Source organism: Ooceraea biroi, chromosome 8 (genome assembly GCF_003672135.1).
Source record: "Ooceraea biroi isolate clonal line C1 chromosome 8, Obir_v5.4, whole genome shotgun sequence".
NCBI lineage: Eukaryota > Metazoa > Arthropoda > Insecta > Hymenoptera > Formicidae > Ooceraea > Ooceraea biroi.
Genome location: NC_039513.1, coordinates 10,056,142 through 10,073,433, shown reverse-complemented (window position 1 = coordinate 10,073,433; position 17,292 = coordinate 10,056,142). Strand labels below are relative to the sequence as shown.

The 17,292-nt window shown below is 45.5% G+C and overlaps 1 protein-coding gene across 2 annotated transcripts; it reads right to left on the bottom strand.

Annotated features, from left to right (window-relative positions):
• Positions 1-51: 51 nt before the first annotated feature.
• Positions 52-17,290, bottom strand: LOC105275599 (pancreatic triacylglycerol lipase). Of its 2 annotated transcripts, none has more exons than XM_011332530.3 (10): positions 16,888-17,290; positions 5,611-5,777; positions 5,184-5,338; positions 4,127-4,246; positions 3,663-3,809; positions 3,301-3,529; positions 2,686-3,117; positions 1,877-2,003; positions 1,338-1,553; positions 52-1,114 (listed from the first exon to the last, which is right to left on the bottom strand). In XM_011332530.3, coding segments are annotated over exons 1-10 (1,698 nt in total). In that variant the 5' UTR covers positions 16,890-17,290; the 3' UTR covers positions 52-1,011. The 2 variants fall into 2 exon arrangements, with proteins under 2 accessions (XP_011330832.1, XP_011330833.1); XM_011332531.3 differs by having other exon boundaries at positions 2,686-3,108; positions 16,888-17,283.
• Between the last annotated feature and the right edge of the window lie 2 nt (positions 17,291-17,292).

Here is a 17,292-nt window from a genome sequence, read left to right as displayed (position 1 = left end):
GTGTACAACTAATAACTTTTATTTTGCATCGTAACAATTTACACAGATGGGTATAAAACAGTTTCGAGTACTTTTATTGCCTTTCATTGTGGGTTTTGTACAGTTTATTTATAAAAGCTATGAGCACATAGCAGCAAAATAGTTAGACCGTCTTTGAATCGCCTCATTGCCGCGCATCTTACAATCATAAGAAAATATCACAAGCTATTATCATATTTATATCGCGAAAGACAATATGATAATAATATAACAACCATTGCGTAAAAAAATATATGTATCAATATATAGTACAAAGATCGACGGCTTGATAAAAGCCTCGCATTAGCGATCACTAAAAACTAGCGATAATCACATCTCAAAAAGAAATTATCCTTAATGTTACATCTAACGTTATATACAACATGTACATAGTAATCAAGATCGTACTAATACTGAAGAAATCTTTCGTTATATTATCGAGCAGAATAGCGAAAGGTCGAGCGAAGAAAACTTTGTTCACTTTGTTCTCTAATTTCGCTTCTGCTCGCTGAGAATTCCAATTCCTACGTTTCTAATGTTTTCATAATCGTCGCGTCTAAGTGGCATTACGCGCGGTTAGGATTTGCTCTTTGTCGACATAATGAATCTCTAGGAACTCGATTAGGCGTATTGTATAAATCGGCGAGAGAATTGCGTCAATCCATCGTCCACGTGATTACGAGATTACGCTTGGTCCGTTCGCGGATCAAAGTACAGACAGTGTTAATTAGCGGCTTGCGGAGCCTGTGTGCCTGTGTTTGAAGAAAGCGACGAATTGCCCGCGATGAATAGGAAGAAAGCCAAACACATAAAACGCCCACTGATTCATCATCAGCGAAAGGAATCACGAGATTACGAGGGTACGCGATCCCTCTACTTCGCTTCATCATCGTCCAACTTTCGAGAACCGCCTCAGGGTGGAAGCAGCTCTGCTGGACGTTTTATAATTATCGCGCTGCCTTGGAACGCGCTCTCCTAACGTGGAGCGGAGCGTCAGCAGTTGTCGACGAACGAGGCAGTGGACCCGCTCGCGATCTCCGCGTACTCCTGCCTGCTGGTCGAGCAGAGCTTACTGGAGAAATCCGCCTCTCGTTTTCTAAACAGGAAGGCGGAACAAGATTAATTATTAAGTGAAAGACGACGCTGATTTTTTCTACGGGGTATCAGAACGATGACGGTGCCAAACTTTAAGATGTGTTTAGTCTGTACAAATGCGTGTTCTCAATCACCTTGCATCGAATTACCTTTCTTCAGCTATATGTTTTTTTACCGTTTAAATTTAGACCGTTATCATTTTACCACTCGATATAGTCTCTCACCCTCTGCCCGGAAGATCCATGGCGTCCACGCTGACGCTGTTAACGTATAGGCGGTCGTTGCACCAGAAGAAGCACAGAGATCTTGGTTGCAACACGTCCATATCGTACACCCAGGAGAGCTCAACCCGCCTCACCTTGCCTATGTTGCCTATGGAACCGGTTGGATGAGCCACGACCATCCGCGCGGTCGATCCGTGCTCCAGTTTCATGTAACCGCTGCGAGAGGAACAACCGTTAAACCATTGCGTTGCACCGCGTTGCGTTCCCGCGCGTGGACGACGCCTCGGGCGAGGAAAACCACGTGCTGTCAAGTCTGACAGGTCCGATGATTCGCACATTATTCATAAGTGGTTTACGCGCGTTCACGCAGTGGCAGCTGATCGATGTTCCGCGAGGAACACGCGCGCGGAACATGCCCCGAGTCGTCTGTAATTTACGATCGTATCTCGGCGCGCCGTGTGAGATTAAGTAGCTGCGGTTTTTCAGCGTGAATGTGGGTTACCGAGACGATAACGCTCGCGTTCGCCGCGATTACTTGCCTGGGCGTGAGGTCCATGTTGCGGATCACGCCTTTGTCGGCGTGGAGAGTGACTTTCATGAAGCCCTGCACCCAGCTCTCCGCGGTCGGTGGACGGGCGAGGTTGATGGTGATCCTGTAATGCCTTCCTAAAAGGCGTTACGATCAGTATCAGAGAGCGTATTATTTCGAGGTCGGAGAGACGCGTCGCCGCGCGTTTTATCGCGCGAGCGGAGAAAGTCAAGGGATATAGAGGAAAGCTACGTTCTGCTCCCGCTCGTGAAGTCGCTAGTGAAACACGAGCGACTCGTCGCTTCGGGTATTTTTCTCGCGTTTGATAGCAACGAGCCGAACGAGTGCTCGTACATACAGATTGAGTCAGCCTCAATCACGCTTAACGCTTAACATTATTATTCGCAGATGAGCTTTTTTTTAAAGTAGTAACAATTTTCTTTTAATGTGATTTGATGCGATTAGATGCGATATTTTCTCGCCCGGACACTTTTATGATGTCGTAATGCCGATGTAAAAGTATAACAAGACATTGTAATGGAAAGCTAATGGTCGACCGCGTCCTTAATAAATGGCACTTACTATCGGGAAAGTTAGCAGTTACCGTTACGCTTTAATTCCAAAACGTCGATCCGAGACGATCATTTAGCATTAACACGATTTTTGCGCATCATATCGAAAGATTACGTAGCCGAGATTGTACCGATACCGATGTTTATATGCAAAAAAGCTTGCACGCGTCTGAGAGATTAGTCTTGGATCCATCGTCGCTCTCTCAGACACAAGTAGTTCAGCACTCTTAACGAGCGCCGTACTTACTGCAGTACGGATCCTCCTTGCCGGTCATGAAGAAGAACTTGGAGCCCAGCAGGGACGACATATCCTGTCCCATGGCCTGGCGTTTGACCAGAGCCGGACTGTTGTCCGCGTGATAGCCCATCACGCCGCAGCTCAAGCTGTTGTTGCTCTTGCAGGAGAAGCACTCGCCTCGCAGAAAACTAGCGTAGCTCGAGCACTCATGTGCCACGTACTGGCACTTGGAATTGATGCTCTCGATGAAAAGCTTGAGTGCGCGCACGTGGTTGCAGGCGACCAGGACGCGCGAGGCCTCCTCGAGGCCCTCGCGTATCAGGGTCAGAGGCAACGACGGTGTGGTCTCGCTCAAATCCGTGCACCCCGGTTGCTCCTTGCCGTTGTTCGGGTAGAAGTCTAGGTGCCCGCATGGCTGGCTCATCCCGTATCCTGGAAGACCTTGTTGTGTACTACGTTAGTTTGGACGGCGTGATTGATGGCGATGAACGCGAGACCAGTTATTATGGGAATCGCGATTGTTATTTTTTAAGCTGTTCTGATTAACAGACTTTTACTTTGCATGGATGTGAGTCTAGTGAATAATATAGTGAATACGTTGGAAATAATAATCATGTTGCTTACCTAAGAAAAAGATGCTCTTTCCGTCAGTATGAATCACGTCCACTAATTTGGCGTCCGTGTAATCCAGGCGAAGGTGGTTCGGCATTCCTTGGAAGTAGGGTTCCGCAGGGTCCAAACCGGTGATGCGGCCAATATTGCCGCTCAGTTTCTCTCCCGCGTAACCAGCTGTGTGGGCACCAAGACTATGTCCAATTAAGTGCACGTCATTCGGATCCAGGCCGTAGTTTGTCTGCATATTTAATCAGAAATTAAAATAAAAAATACATTGCAAATAAAAATTACTTTTATTAGCATTTTAACAATTTGCTTAAGGAAAATATATCCGGTTTATAATTTAGCTGAAAATAGTGTATACTTCGTACTTGCAAGTGCTTGATCAAGTGAGCTAATTCGAGTCCGACCAGTCTCGTGTTCGCTGTCGCTTGAGTGTACAAAGGTAAGCTGCCACCCGCCCAATCGACCACGATAACGTTGTAATCACCGTGCACCAACAACTCGTTTCTCATCTCCTACGGGTGATGTGTGTTCCGAGAATAAATAACCTATGGTTATTGCTTAAGAGCTACGTTTGCCGTCAAGTGTAATCGTGTCATTGGGTCGCATATTTATTAGCAATGCGATGATGCAACGTAACAGGGAAGATGCGTTTCTTCTCGAATAGATGATGGTGATTAGGTCGAAGATGTGCGAAGGTGTACGCCGGTCGTTGGAATATGCAATTAATATTGTGAATATCTGATAGCAATATTTAATGCGGCACATTAATAAAAATGTGGCATGACAAAAAATACTTAAAGAAAGTATTGAAAACTGGTATAAATCTTACCTTCACCCAGTTGCTGAGTGGCGTGTCTATGAAACCGTGTATGATGAATTTCGTTTTTCGCTTAGGATTAAAGTTCGAGTTCCCAATGGATTTATCCTTGGCCACTTTTAATATTTGACCCTGTAAAAACGACGGAGGCACGCGTTTATTGATTGTTCACTCGTAGCTCGACAGTCTGTCAACGAAAATAATCAATTATTCAAAGAACTGGTTTTGAAAATCACTAGGTGTACAAATTTCTCTTATTTATTACTGTGCACGATCTAACAGATGCTAATAAGATAGAAATTACATTCACTACTTATTAAGAAAGCGAAATCAATAAAAATACTCCCGCGATATCGTGAATTTATGTGACTGCGTCTATTAACTTTACTGGCGCGTTAATCATCTAGCAAAAGTATTTATTTTAATTTCACGACTCAGTGCTTTTATACGGGTACGAGGGACACGTGCGTGTGTATATCTATGTGCGAGCATGAATGCGTTTACAATTATGTGATAGGCATGTGGTTTCACCGCGCGTTATACCGCTGATATCGTGTTCGATTCTTCTTTTACACAGTGTGAGTTTCCTCGTAGATCCATTAAATTATAAATCAGAGATCTTATCTTTTTACAAATGTAGGAGTAGAACGCGCGCGCACGAAAAAATAAAATCGTGCGTGCATCGCGGAGCATAGCGCATTCACCGGTAGAATGCTATTTTGTTTAATTAATTGTGTTAATTAAGATAGAGCCACAGGGGCATTATGAACAGCGACAGCTTGCGATCGGTACGGCGCGATAAGAGGTGATATCACTTTCGTCTTGACTGTGCAATTAATCCCGACGATTATTCTTGTCGTAAGATGGTATCCGACGGGTAATGCAACTTCTAGATGTACGCAGTTACATATACGGAAGGAAATGCCACTCCGTGGAAGGATTTTAATCTATTTCGCCCAGGTTTCACTTTCGCGTTATGCCCGACGCAAAATACATACTTTCGATACTCTCGCAATCCGAATGTAATCGGCACGCGAACCGCCCGAAACGCGTATCGCCCCTCACTTACATCCAAGGGGTTCTGATTCGTGTAGAGGATGAACCTGGTGTTGATGACCTCTCGTGGCAGCGGGAAAACGTTGAGGGGACGATGGATGAGGTGGTACCAGCTCCTGGTGATGTTCAGGCAGCCCAGCTCTTCGTAGCATCGCGTCTCATTCTCGACTGAAAGATCAGCATTTCACGACACGTTAATTTCACTTATTTCGATGGAATTTAATGCAGAATCCGCGTGAGGCAATTTACCGCAAATTTCATAAAACAATTTTTCTGCGATCATGATGCTACGTTGATCAATTCTAAGTAAATTATGATATTGTACATTGAGTTATAGCATGTACAAAAAAAAAGAGAAAACATGTTTCGTGACAGATGCTTACTGAGACTGAATGTTCTATTTGTTATATTTAATGTGTTACGTGTTCTGTGATAGTTACAAGGCAGCCAAGGTATGTTGACTTCGATCCGGTCGCTGCGCGCCCACTGCCAAGGGTCCAGGATTCCGGCGGAGCAGATAACAGGAGCCAATGCGATGAGGAGCAGGACCAGTGCTCCTTTGCCGTTGTTGCAGACTCCTTGTCTATTCATGCTGCTCCTCCGCATCCTGCAAAGAGAGCACACAAGATAATGAACCATTCGCATAGTGATTACACTATTAATACTTCAGTCAATACTGAATTCTTTATTCACTTTTTCATTTACCACAATCCTTTCACTCGTGCTTTACGCAATTTCATGGGAATATTGAAGATTATTATGATAGTAAATTTTTAAAAAATGAATACGTTAGAGATTATTGGTAGCTGATGATACTGTGAGGACACTGAGCTGACCACGATGAAACCGTTGAGCAAATATCGTGCGAAGGGTAAAATAGTCACTAAATGTTTGAACGGATTGCTGCCGAATATGAAAGAGCTAAACACACTAATGGTGGGAGCCGAATAACGGCCTTCAACAGATGATCAAGGTTCCAATCAGTTCGTTTATAGGATAAGGTGAAATACTTGCTGCAATAGAAAGCCATCCAGGCTAAGATCACCTTGAAAAGCCAGCATCTGTGTTTTTTAATTCCTCGAATTATGCAATTTTTTAAGGTCATAATCTATTTTAATATTCAATACTTGTGAAGGTAAAAAAAGAATAAATTAAATATAATATAATAGCGAAACGATTTAAAAATAATTCAAATTCTGCATTATGTAATACATGCTATTCCTGACAATAGCGATACATCAATTTAATATCGTGTAACATGAAATACGTTGGTATCAATGATGCCTTTGTCGAGGTTATTACTGGACAAGCCTTTGTTTGTTCAGAGCGACATTGTCATATAATCACGCGATATATCATTATTTGCGCTATTATTTGCACCGCGTGTGATTCATAATGACATGGTTGGTGGTCGCAAAAAGTAGAATGAGGAACAGAAAGAATGTGAAACTCTGTTAACACGTTGAATATTTCGATGATGTAATCGACATTTATTCGTTGGTACAAGTCTCAGCAACGTTATCTGTTCTATTCGTTAACAAAATTATAATTTGAACGAATTAGAAATGAAGCGACCAAACTGGCAAGAAATTTCTTTATTCGCAAACTACGTTTCGACCATGCGGGTTGTGGTCCTTATCAGTCTATCTTTACCTTTGCGTATAAGACAGTCAAGTTTTTTCGGTATCCAGTTTTCCATTTTCTGTCACCAAACTGATCGAATCGAACATTGGCAAAGATTTTTCGTTATTTTAATTCCAGTTCTAGTTGAATTATGCAACGTTTTACAGTATCGTTAGGTTACCAGCATAAATATTGTGCTTCATTGAATCTCGATTATATCACGTGCGTGACGCATAGATTCACGAAGCAACGACATTGATGAGCAATAAATAAAAGTATCCTCGCGACCATTATCATGTTAAGTTGATTGTTGTGCTTTCACCAATCGCCAGATCACTTTGATCATTCGTGACGGAAAATGTACTCGTATACATGCAATACTTTTTATCAATCATTCGTCACTTTAAGTGCACTCTCTGGTAAATAGATGGATTACATTAACTCGCTTTGATACTTATTAAAGACATGATACGAGAAAGCATTATCCATTTTGTGAAGCAAAACTGCTACCAGAATGCTAGCAAACGGAAGAAATAAAAAAACATTGTCGCTTTTTCTTTATTTTTTTATTTCCAACGCTCTTAAATTTTCTCTATAAATATTGATAATTGGCATATCAAAATTATTGGACGGAGGCATTTGGTGATCATAGCGTTACTAATTTGTTCGGAAGAACCAGGAAAATATATTGAATAAATTATTTTAGTTAATTACATTTTTTGCGATTGAATAATAATATAATAAAATAAATGAAATATATACCTCGGGAGCACTTTGAAACGCTGGAATGTAATGAAAACAGCAGAGATAATTCGAAACCTGTTGCGGGACGAGTATGGGCAGCGTCGCGTGGAATGTCGTACATTATTTTCTGCATTCCCCGCGAGCAGCTGCATAGCTGCGAGTGCATCGAAGCTTTTCTCGTGATCATCGATAGACCGTTTAATAAGTCACGCACACGAAACACAGCGTAGACAGCTTGCTCAAACGTTTTATTATCCACTTCTGCCATGATTGCAGCAATTTCGAAATGTGCATCGTGCATTATTTTCGAGTTGTGCGTACAAGCTGCTTGTTTAACTACTCTCTTTTGGCCTTTCTGTTTTCGCGCTATCACTTTCCCCTGGTTTTGCAATTAACGTGGTAGAAGCTGAATGTTTACTCTCTCGTAGCGGTTTGATCGACACCTCGATAATTACTGAAATGCCCGTGAGAATTACAATGATTTCACGTTTCTGATTATTTTCTCTGAAGTTTTCAGTTTCTCATATTTCCTACGAGCAAATTGAGCAAGTTTAATGCAGATCAACGCGTTCGCGACTCCATCGGGTGGACGTGTTTTTGATCTGTCGAAAATTGCATCCGGGTATTGCTTTTGTGCTTTTTGTTGCCTTTGCCATCGCTGCTCGCGGCTCTCGGAAGCGGTCACGAGATGGGCCGAAAAAGAACCGGTCCCTGCTTTCTCTCTCTCTCTTTCCTTGTTCTCCAGTCGAAACCGCATTTCACTGGTTGCTTCGGGTATTAAATAATTATTATTTCGAAAGCGAGAGTATATATGTAACCGCGGCGCCAGTCGCACGAGAAAAGAGAGGCGCAACATCGGCCTCTGTATAATTGTGGCCCAGATTCGGCGTCCTTCCCTGCGGCAATGCTGTATCACTTCCTGTATACAGGAATCCCTCGCTCTCTCTCTTCTCTTCTGTTTCTCCCTTTCCGCCTTTTGAGCGCATAAAGCTGTACGCTCGCGCAACGTATTCTTTTATATGTTGCGAACTCGGTAGATCTGGTAGAGCTACCGCGGAGCTACCGTTCTCTTTTCTTTTCAAGACGCTTCTCGCTTCACTCTTCGTCGCCTTCTTCCGGCAAATCACACATATGAATTCGCGATTATAACGACCGTATTTCACGCTGAATCGTGTCTTCAATATTTTTCTTGGAGCTTTCATAAACGCTTCAAGAAATATGCAAGATCACGCAAGAGCGAAGATTCGTTTTATCGCGCCAAATAAATATCGATCGCCATCGCGTTCGCGCTCGCGAGAAGAAATCTATTCGGCAATTTCTGTTTACTGCCGATCATAAGTCAATCTATACTATAAAGCTGCACTCTCAGCCAACGCAAACGGGAAAACTGTCTTATTACGAGCGATGCGCCATCGAAAGCAGACGCGCGCTCTTTCCTCGCGCGGTATTTCGCGAAAACCCGGAGGACGTTGTATCTCTTTCCGTCGTTTTCTTTCCATTTTCTTGCTGATACCGGTGCGACTCCGTCGTTTTCCTCTCTTACGCGAGCGAGCCGTACAACGGTGTGCCGTGACTAATTGTACAGGAAGCGTGTACCATACCGCGTGTTCTATCGCCCCGCGGAAACGTCGTGTTTTTCATCGCGTGTCCACCCTCCGCGCACCCCTCGTTGTCCAGGACAACATTTCAGCAGCTTGTACCAGCGCAAGCACCATCGAGATATCTGTCAAGATCGTGAGAAAGCGAGATCTTGAACCTGAGAAAGGTCGACCAGCGTTGAGACATCGATTCCAGTCGCTGTAACTCCGACACACTTTCGTGTCATTCTTTTCAACTTCCATTTTGTTTCTTCGTTCCCCGTTAAGTTGTCCTTTCTTGGACAGATTTATCAGCGTTTCATCAGAAGATTACGATGTTTTGAATTTGAAAAATATTGATAGATTTCCAAGGCTGAATATCTTAAGCTTCTGGTGATCACTGGTGCGGGAGGTGGAACACATTTCTATTTAGTGAACAACGATTTGGAATATATAATTCATACATGATTCATGATTACTCAACGATTACATATCCTAATGTATCAGAGGAAGACAAGAATTACACTACAGCGTTGTTTACATCTTATATCATCGCTTCTGTGCGCGAAAAATTCTCATGAATAATTCGTGGATCAGGTTTGGCCGACGAATTTCAATCTAGCTGGTTAGATATCGACAATGACAGTTAGCTTTTTGGCGAAACTGATCGTGTGAAGGACGTTTGAGACTTTCAGCTCTCGTTGCCAGAGGAAACGAGAGAGCGCAGCGAGTCAGCATCATCGTCATGACCTAATCCAATCCCCGAGACGAGACAGGAGAAATTCTTCCGTTCTTTTGCTTACGGGCGACGTAATCGCACCTTTCTCTCTCTTTCTTTCTCTCTTGCGCGCGCCTTCTGCTGCTCGTGTTTTCATGCGTTCCGCGCGTTGCACAACACGCGCGTGGTCACAAATTCGCGCGGGCCTCGGCATAAATTTCACCGTCGCCCGACTCGAGTCGCGCCGCATTGTCGCGACAATAATTTAAGAACAATTTCCACCGGCGCGTTTGTTAAGCACCGACGTAACCCGGAGATATCGCGCAATTCGATGAGCGAAACGCTCGTGGCCCCTAGTGGTACCACCGGAGACCTTCCTCCCTTATCGCCGAGAAACTCGCAATAACACGCGGTATGCAATAAAAGTTTCACGTAATTAAAGAGATGACTTCGAAGGAAATCGCGGAAGCGGTTAACCGAAGGATATGTTGACACGAGCGCTTATACGGTATTTCGACAGCCGCGATCTCTAACAGCTGCGGAAAATGTCACCACCTCTTTGGCCGTTTTGACAGAATATTTAATCGTCTTGCACCGTAGCTACACGAAGATCAATCGGCGTAACGGCAGTTACGATGGAATCTCGCATAATCGCGAGAGAGTGATCACGCAATTATAATTGTCTGTCGGTGCGTTTCGAGAACCGCAACTTTGAGTGCACGTGCGTTGAACATCCAAATTGCGTGCGCAATATAAAGGACGTCGCGCCGGCGCGGAGAATTCGAGTTTTACGCGCGCGTAAATTTCTCCGGTGCGTCGCGTAAAATTTTCGGCGACGGCGTCCGCATTATTTACCGTCGGGATTCGCACTAAATCAAACAATTTCGCGCGCGGAGTCGACGTAACGTCGTTTTCATTTGGCGCGTCATTTGGTGCGTTTTGAAGCGGAGTACGTTCGCGGGTTTGTACTGACGAAGGCAACTTTGCGGTTTCGTCGGGGCGAGTCGCGCTTAATTGCCGCGGCAATTAAGCTCTCTTCCTCGTGCCACGCCGCGAGATCTAATCTCGCAACACTTTGCGCTGTCACTTCGTATCCTCATACTCTCTTATCTCGTTCGATAGCTGCGCGATACACCGGTGACGGTTATCGTGTCCGCGGTGAGATAAAGCAGGTTGCGCGGCAAGTCGTTCAACCCGGAACACGGAGGTCCCGCCCTCGCGGGATTGCTTTTTCGCACTGCCTGTGACACAACAAAGTGCAATTTGTTGTCGCAAGTAGCTACAGAGATACGGAAGTACACTTGTCCGGATATACCGCGAATCCGATTTATCTGGCGCGATAGCGCGGTCGCACGTGCTCGAGATAACGGTGCACGTACGTGTAATTATACCTGACGTTGAGATACCAATTACCCTTTTGCTTGTGACACCTAAAGAGGGTAAAAACCGACAGGCTGAAACGACAGGCAGGATCGACGTTACCGAGTCGATGGAGAGGCGTGCCTCGCAATTCCTCCGCTTTACCGGAAGCTGCTCGAGTCATTATTCGAGCGAGCAGAATCTTTAGCGTACTTGTATCATGTAACGTGTTCGTTTTATTACAGCCGAACGCTCGTGGACGCCCAAGATCTCCTTTTCTTCCCGCTCACGCCACTCGTCTCCTCTCTCCCTTTCTTTCACGTGCGTGCGTGAGTGCACAACGCCTCGCCGTCGCGCACGCTCGCCGCCACAATTGATAGCTTTCCAACGCGATCGGCCTTTACACTGACCCACATACTTGGCATGACAGCACCCGGCACGGGTGCAGTATGTAGGTATGGGTGTAGGTTTACACCAGGTATCAAACGGTAGTCGCGCGTACCCTCGTTGAAATCGCCGTGCCGCAATCGCGCGGACCGATCCGAGAGCGTGCGCGCGACTCTTCGTTCTTCCCGAGACGATGTGTATTCGCACCGATGCAGCGAAATTCGAACGTGCGTGTTGCACAAGCTAAAGTTGAGGAACGCTCGAGACACTGGCGATGCAGGGGGACTCCGTAAACGTCTCGGAGAAATTCTCCTCCACGCACGTTTCGCGTTTAGCGTGCCAGGACACGTGCCGCTGCTGCATGCGCGCAGACGGTGGTTGTACGGAGCACACCTCTCCCGCTCGCACCTTTGAAGTAGAAATAATGTAAGAATGTGTTGGGTTGTAACGTATATTCGCTTTTAGTTTCGTTCGGTACGCTTATAATTCGGAGTTGATTCCTTCTACGCCGGTGGTGAAAAAATTTCGGTCTAATTAAGTAATAAATGAAAATTCGGGGAAGTTAACGCTAATTGAAGCGAGTTTCTAGTTAACAACGTCGGTGCGAATGTCCGAGGATTTCACGCTAGGAATTCGCTCGTATTGCACCGCTCTAATTAGGTAATCGTCAGGTTTCCTAGTTACAGACACAAAAGAAGTGGTTATTTTAGCCTCAAATACAACTTTACTTGTCGAGTTCGCAAGAATGGCCATTACTTTTTGCAGTCGGATCAAAACAAACGGTGCATTTTTATGGTTTTTCGCCCGAATGTAATTGGGTAATTTTGGAACGGTTTCTAGCTTCCTCGTGGTCACTTGCACAACACTTACATATTATTACATCACTAGCAACGCGAAAAACGCGAAAACAATATACCCAAATGGATTCGATGTGGACGGACTTTCTACTTAAAGTAAAGCGAAAAGTTTATTAAAAGTTTAAATTGCAAAAATGGAATGCACACCGGTTCAACGAGTATCTCGTGTCTCGGACACGTTCTTATAAATGTGGGCTACGCTCCGTAAATAGATCTTCCGCTGTTGGCGCGTAGTTTTCTCTGGTGCAATTACAATTAAGCGCATCGCGATCCTGTCGCGAACGAGTTCTTGTCAGACTAATTAGCGTCTAGTTTAAGGAGGCCATCAACGTCACGATCCGCTCCGACGATTTCTTCGGCGCGTGGCTCGATCGCTCCGTCAGTTTCACTCCTGACACACCGCGAAGATTCAATGTCGCGAGATTCGCGACGATGGATGCCGCGGAATTGAGCAATCGCTGCAGTTTCTGGCTCAATGAGTCGCTCAATACCGTAATATCCGCGATTCAGCGGGAGCGATATCTCGCACAACGCGCGCGAACACACAATACCTGGGGTCTTGAATAATGAAGGCAATTTATCTCGGAAATCAGCGCGATGAGACGAGATGAGTCGACAACAAAGCCGCGGCTTCATTAACAATGCAACGTCGTGTAATGCACTCTAAAGATGCCTGCGAGCGCTCGTTCCGAGATTATCCTGCCGCTCAATTAATTCGTAATTAGCACGCCGGCGTCGTAGACCGTGTTCCGTGTTCGCCGGATGATACCACCGGCGTGGAACAATATATTCTCCGGGCGTTCGCCGAGTGCGCATGCGCGTGGAGATCGCGCGCAATCGAAGCGATGTATCGACGAGCGATACGCGCGCTTTTCTAATTACGCTGCGCGCAGTCCCGCACTAACGAGACTCGCGGACTCGGACGCGGAAGCGAGAAGTCGAGACGTTCGCGCTTGCGTTCAGCGAGAGATGCGAGAGATGAGCCGGGAATGCAGATGCAGAGAATCGCGATGCAGGCGGCGATCGCGAAAGTTGCAGCGCCGGCCCGGTCGCCAACGTCGAGTTTCTATGTAATGACTCGCGCCATGTGCTCATACGCGCGCGCGATTTTTTTCTCTTTTCACTCGACGCCGCTCTGCTCCCCTCGTATCTTGCACCGGCGATCGACGTTTCCCTCTTCTTGGTGGTACGATCTCGCGATTTCGCGCTTCAATGTCGCGAGCGCGTTCCGCTTTTCTTCTCTGTTCATCGAGAAGAGATCAGAGAGGAGAGCCGCAATGTATCGAGAAGAGAGTAAGAGGAAGACGAAGTAACACGGGGAGAGATGCGCCGGTTCTTTGTGAGAAAGAGGAAATCGCTGATCGTTAAGGTGTCGCGATTAGACGAAGGCTCCGGTAAGGAAGCCAGCTATTATAGAAAGAAGATTAGTATTATCTGAAAAGAGAGACGGAAGAGCGAGGAAGCATTCGTTTTCGAATATTGGTGCGGTCGTACACATATGTATCTTGACTAGCATCAATTTAGGCAATTTACATCCTCAGGACCAAAATTAAGTTTAATAATATCTATCTTTTCGAACGTTTTAAACGCGAGGTTCCTTTTCCCGCGGAGTGCTCCACAAACATGCCGCTCCGAGAATTCTTTGGACGAAGGAAACATGCAAGTCCGAACCGCGTGCCAGCTCCTTTTCCGGCTGCATTTTTCCATCGAGTCCGGTATGCGCGCAAGTGATAATTTACACGACACAGCGTGGGTCGAGTTTCACGGAGTGCCGAGCGAGTCGTTAACATGTATGCCGTCGGCATTAAAAGCGTTTTCACGGTTTTCGAGCAGCCGTTCGTGCCACGTGGCCGATACGCAGGCTGCGCTTTTGCGCGGTTTACGGGGGGAAACCACGTTTTCTTGCGGAAGTGCCACCGCGGAAAGACCTGCTGCATGCACCGCGCTAATCTTGCGCGCGCGTTCTGATACGTTGCATAATCGACGGCATCGGCCCGCGCGCGCCCTTTGCGCGTGATGACGCGATGACAGATGCAAATCGACGCGGAGGCCAGAAGGAGCAAACGCTTGCAACACCGATCCGCGATTGCGCTGCGTAACGTTATGCAACGCGGCGCGTTTCGTTGGTTTTTCCTCTCGCAACGCTTACCTTTCCCGCGTCGAGCTTCAAATTCTGCGCGAGAAAGGCGGTCAGCCTTTCGTAGGAGACTGTCTCTGCGCCTGTAACGTCTTCAAAGTGAAACGCGCGAGATTTAGAAAATAATTGCAACGGCGAATTGAAGGTATCGTATCTCTCTCTTTAAATTTTATGACCACTGACACTCTCGGTGTTGTTCGACACTCCACGTGACTATTACCATCGCATGACTCGCTGCAATTGACCGTTTATATTTAACAGCCATGAATTAATATAATAGGAAAATAGCTCGAAATGATACGCGAAATTGATGGCTCCCGCGAGAGCGTGCAAGGTCGTGTATGTCCCGGTCGATGAAACCGGCCGTTCGTTTCTGCCTGAAGAACCGCCGACAGAAGACCGTCGTGATCATTTTCTCAGATAACGAGAGAGAATAATCTCCTTAAATGATCGGGGTCTCGTACAGCGCACTCATCAGCGGTACCCAAGCGTGCGCTTGCAGCCTGCGGCTGCATCTGCATCATCGTACACTTCCTTCTTCGTGCCGCCGCATCTGCGATACATTGAAGGATTTCCTCTTTTCTGGAAACTGCACGTTGCGAGATACATAGATCCGTCCGAGTCGGAAGCGAGTGCAACGCGCCATTAAAATTACTTGAATAGTCCATTATCGCAGATCACGATAAATACGCTTCTTCCTGGAATTCTCCGACATCGTTAGATAACAAAGATTATTTTCGTCGTTTCCGTACGCTTCACGCGGCCTTGGATCCTGATCCCAAGTGCGAAGATCATAAACGCCGACGAACTTCAAAGCGCGGAATTTCAACAGGTGAAGTTTAATCGCTGCGACGTGTCTGCGCAAAGATTGACAGACATAACGGACAAATAGGCGTGTTAAACGAACGATTTATTATCTCGTGCAGGCTGCATTTATTTCGCAAAACGCGACACGCGAGGTGGCACGAACGTGGAAAAAAAACGGCGGAAGCGAGAGGTGTCGATTAATGCGGCACGTTCTTGTAAACTGCACGATTAAAGGCAGCCAAATCGATAGTACGCGCAGGTTCAGCGATCGGGATTTCCGCATGACCTCGAACTTCCTTGTAAGAATCATGGGATCGATCGGCCAATTTACACGGGCGACGTATTATGCCTCTCGGCATCAGGACTCAGTTAGATCGGTTCGGTGAAGTGGTGGAAGACCCGCATGCACGGCTCTGCCGTAAACGTGGGCTTGTCTCCGGAGAAAGTCCGCGTTTGCTAGTCTACGACTTTATCTACAACTGCCGTTCTTTCTTCATCGCACCTATTTCCGAAATCTACGAAGGTCCCGAAGACGTGCTTGCCGCGCGATGTTTACAAATGACACCGTGGAAATATTCACAAAACTGTTTTTCTTAAGCCTGCAAAGTTACAGACTGTCGCGTTTTGCAAGGTGTTTTTGCACATTCGAGATTGTCTGCTTAAGTAGAAAAGTTTTTATTATATAAGTCGATTTTTACCGTAAATTTTATGTAGAAAATAATATTACAGTACTTTGATAAATTAATATCCTAAATTTAGATACAATGTGTTACGTGATTTTAATAACAACAATGTTTTAAAAATTAAAAAGAGAGGAAGAGGACTGGCATACGTCATCGCGACGATTGCAGCATTAAAAACGTTGTGGCTGAACGTGTCGTGATTTCAAGCACGTGGTTTGAATCGGAATCGTTTTACGAGCGACGTACTCGTGCACGTCATGCGGTATTTTGCAGCACGTCATGATAAGTGCCTAGAAAAGCAAGCTGAAAAAAATATTATCTTTGTACCATTAGGAATTATGACAATATTTAATCTGGACGAGACAGGATTTTTAACGTGATTCACATCCGCATTGAATCAGTCATACAATTATCGCAGTGACGCAATTACTTTCGCGTGAAAGATTGCAGCTGACTGAGAATAGAGCATTCTAGAATATTTTTCTATACACTGATAAACAAAAAGCGTGATACAACTTCAGTAGAATTTTTAGAACTCCGGTATATCTCATCATTCTTAATTATTTCCATCCATGCGATTGTTGTCAATTAATTCTATGCATCCTGATGCTTTTCTTGCGAATAAACACGGAGTTTTCGTTTGCACATTTTTGTTTTAAATTAGCGCTAAAATCATTTGATATCATTTGATGTCAGAAGTACTCGGATAAACATTCTTGCCAGCGCACAATCACAAATATTCTATCCTATACAATATTAGGTATAATACACAATACATAATAAAATACATTACAATCTTCAGAATGTTCTTCAACAACAACTCACATTTTCAAAGTCGTTCTCTCATGTCATGGGGTCATCCTCTTGCCTATCGATCCATCGATCTGGAATCTAATAGTATTCCCGCGTTGATTGTCACATACATCTACACGTGATCTTCGCGAGCTGCGTACCCCAGCTTCACATCACCCCTATGAGCCACTCCGGACGACGTGGTGCGTCGCGAGCAGTGCAAGAACTCGTTCCCGTTGATGGCAGACGAGGGAAAACGCGCTCGAGCCGCTGCTCGTTTCCTGGCACGCTCGAGAGAGCCGAACGAGAGAGGAACGAACGCTTCGCGACGGTGAGAGGCCGGTGCTCGACTGCTCGAATGCACAGCGGATTCTACTTGCTCCGGAATACTTGTCTGCCCACACCACCATCGTTGACTTCAGCGTCGATTACCTGGTG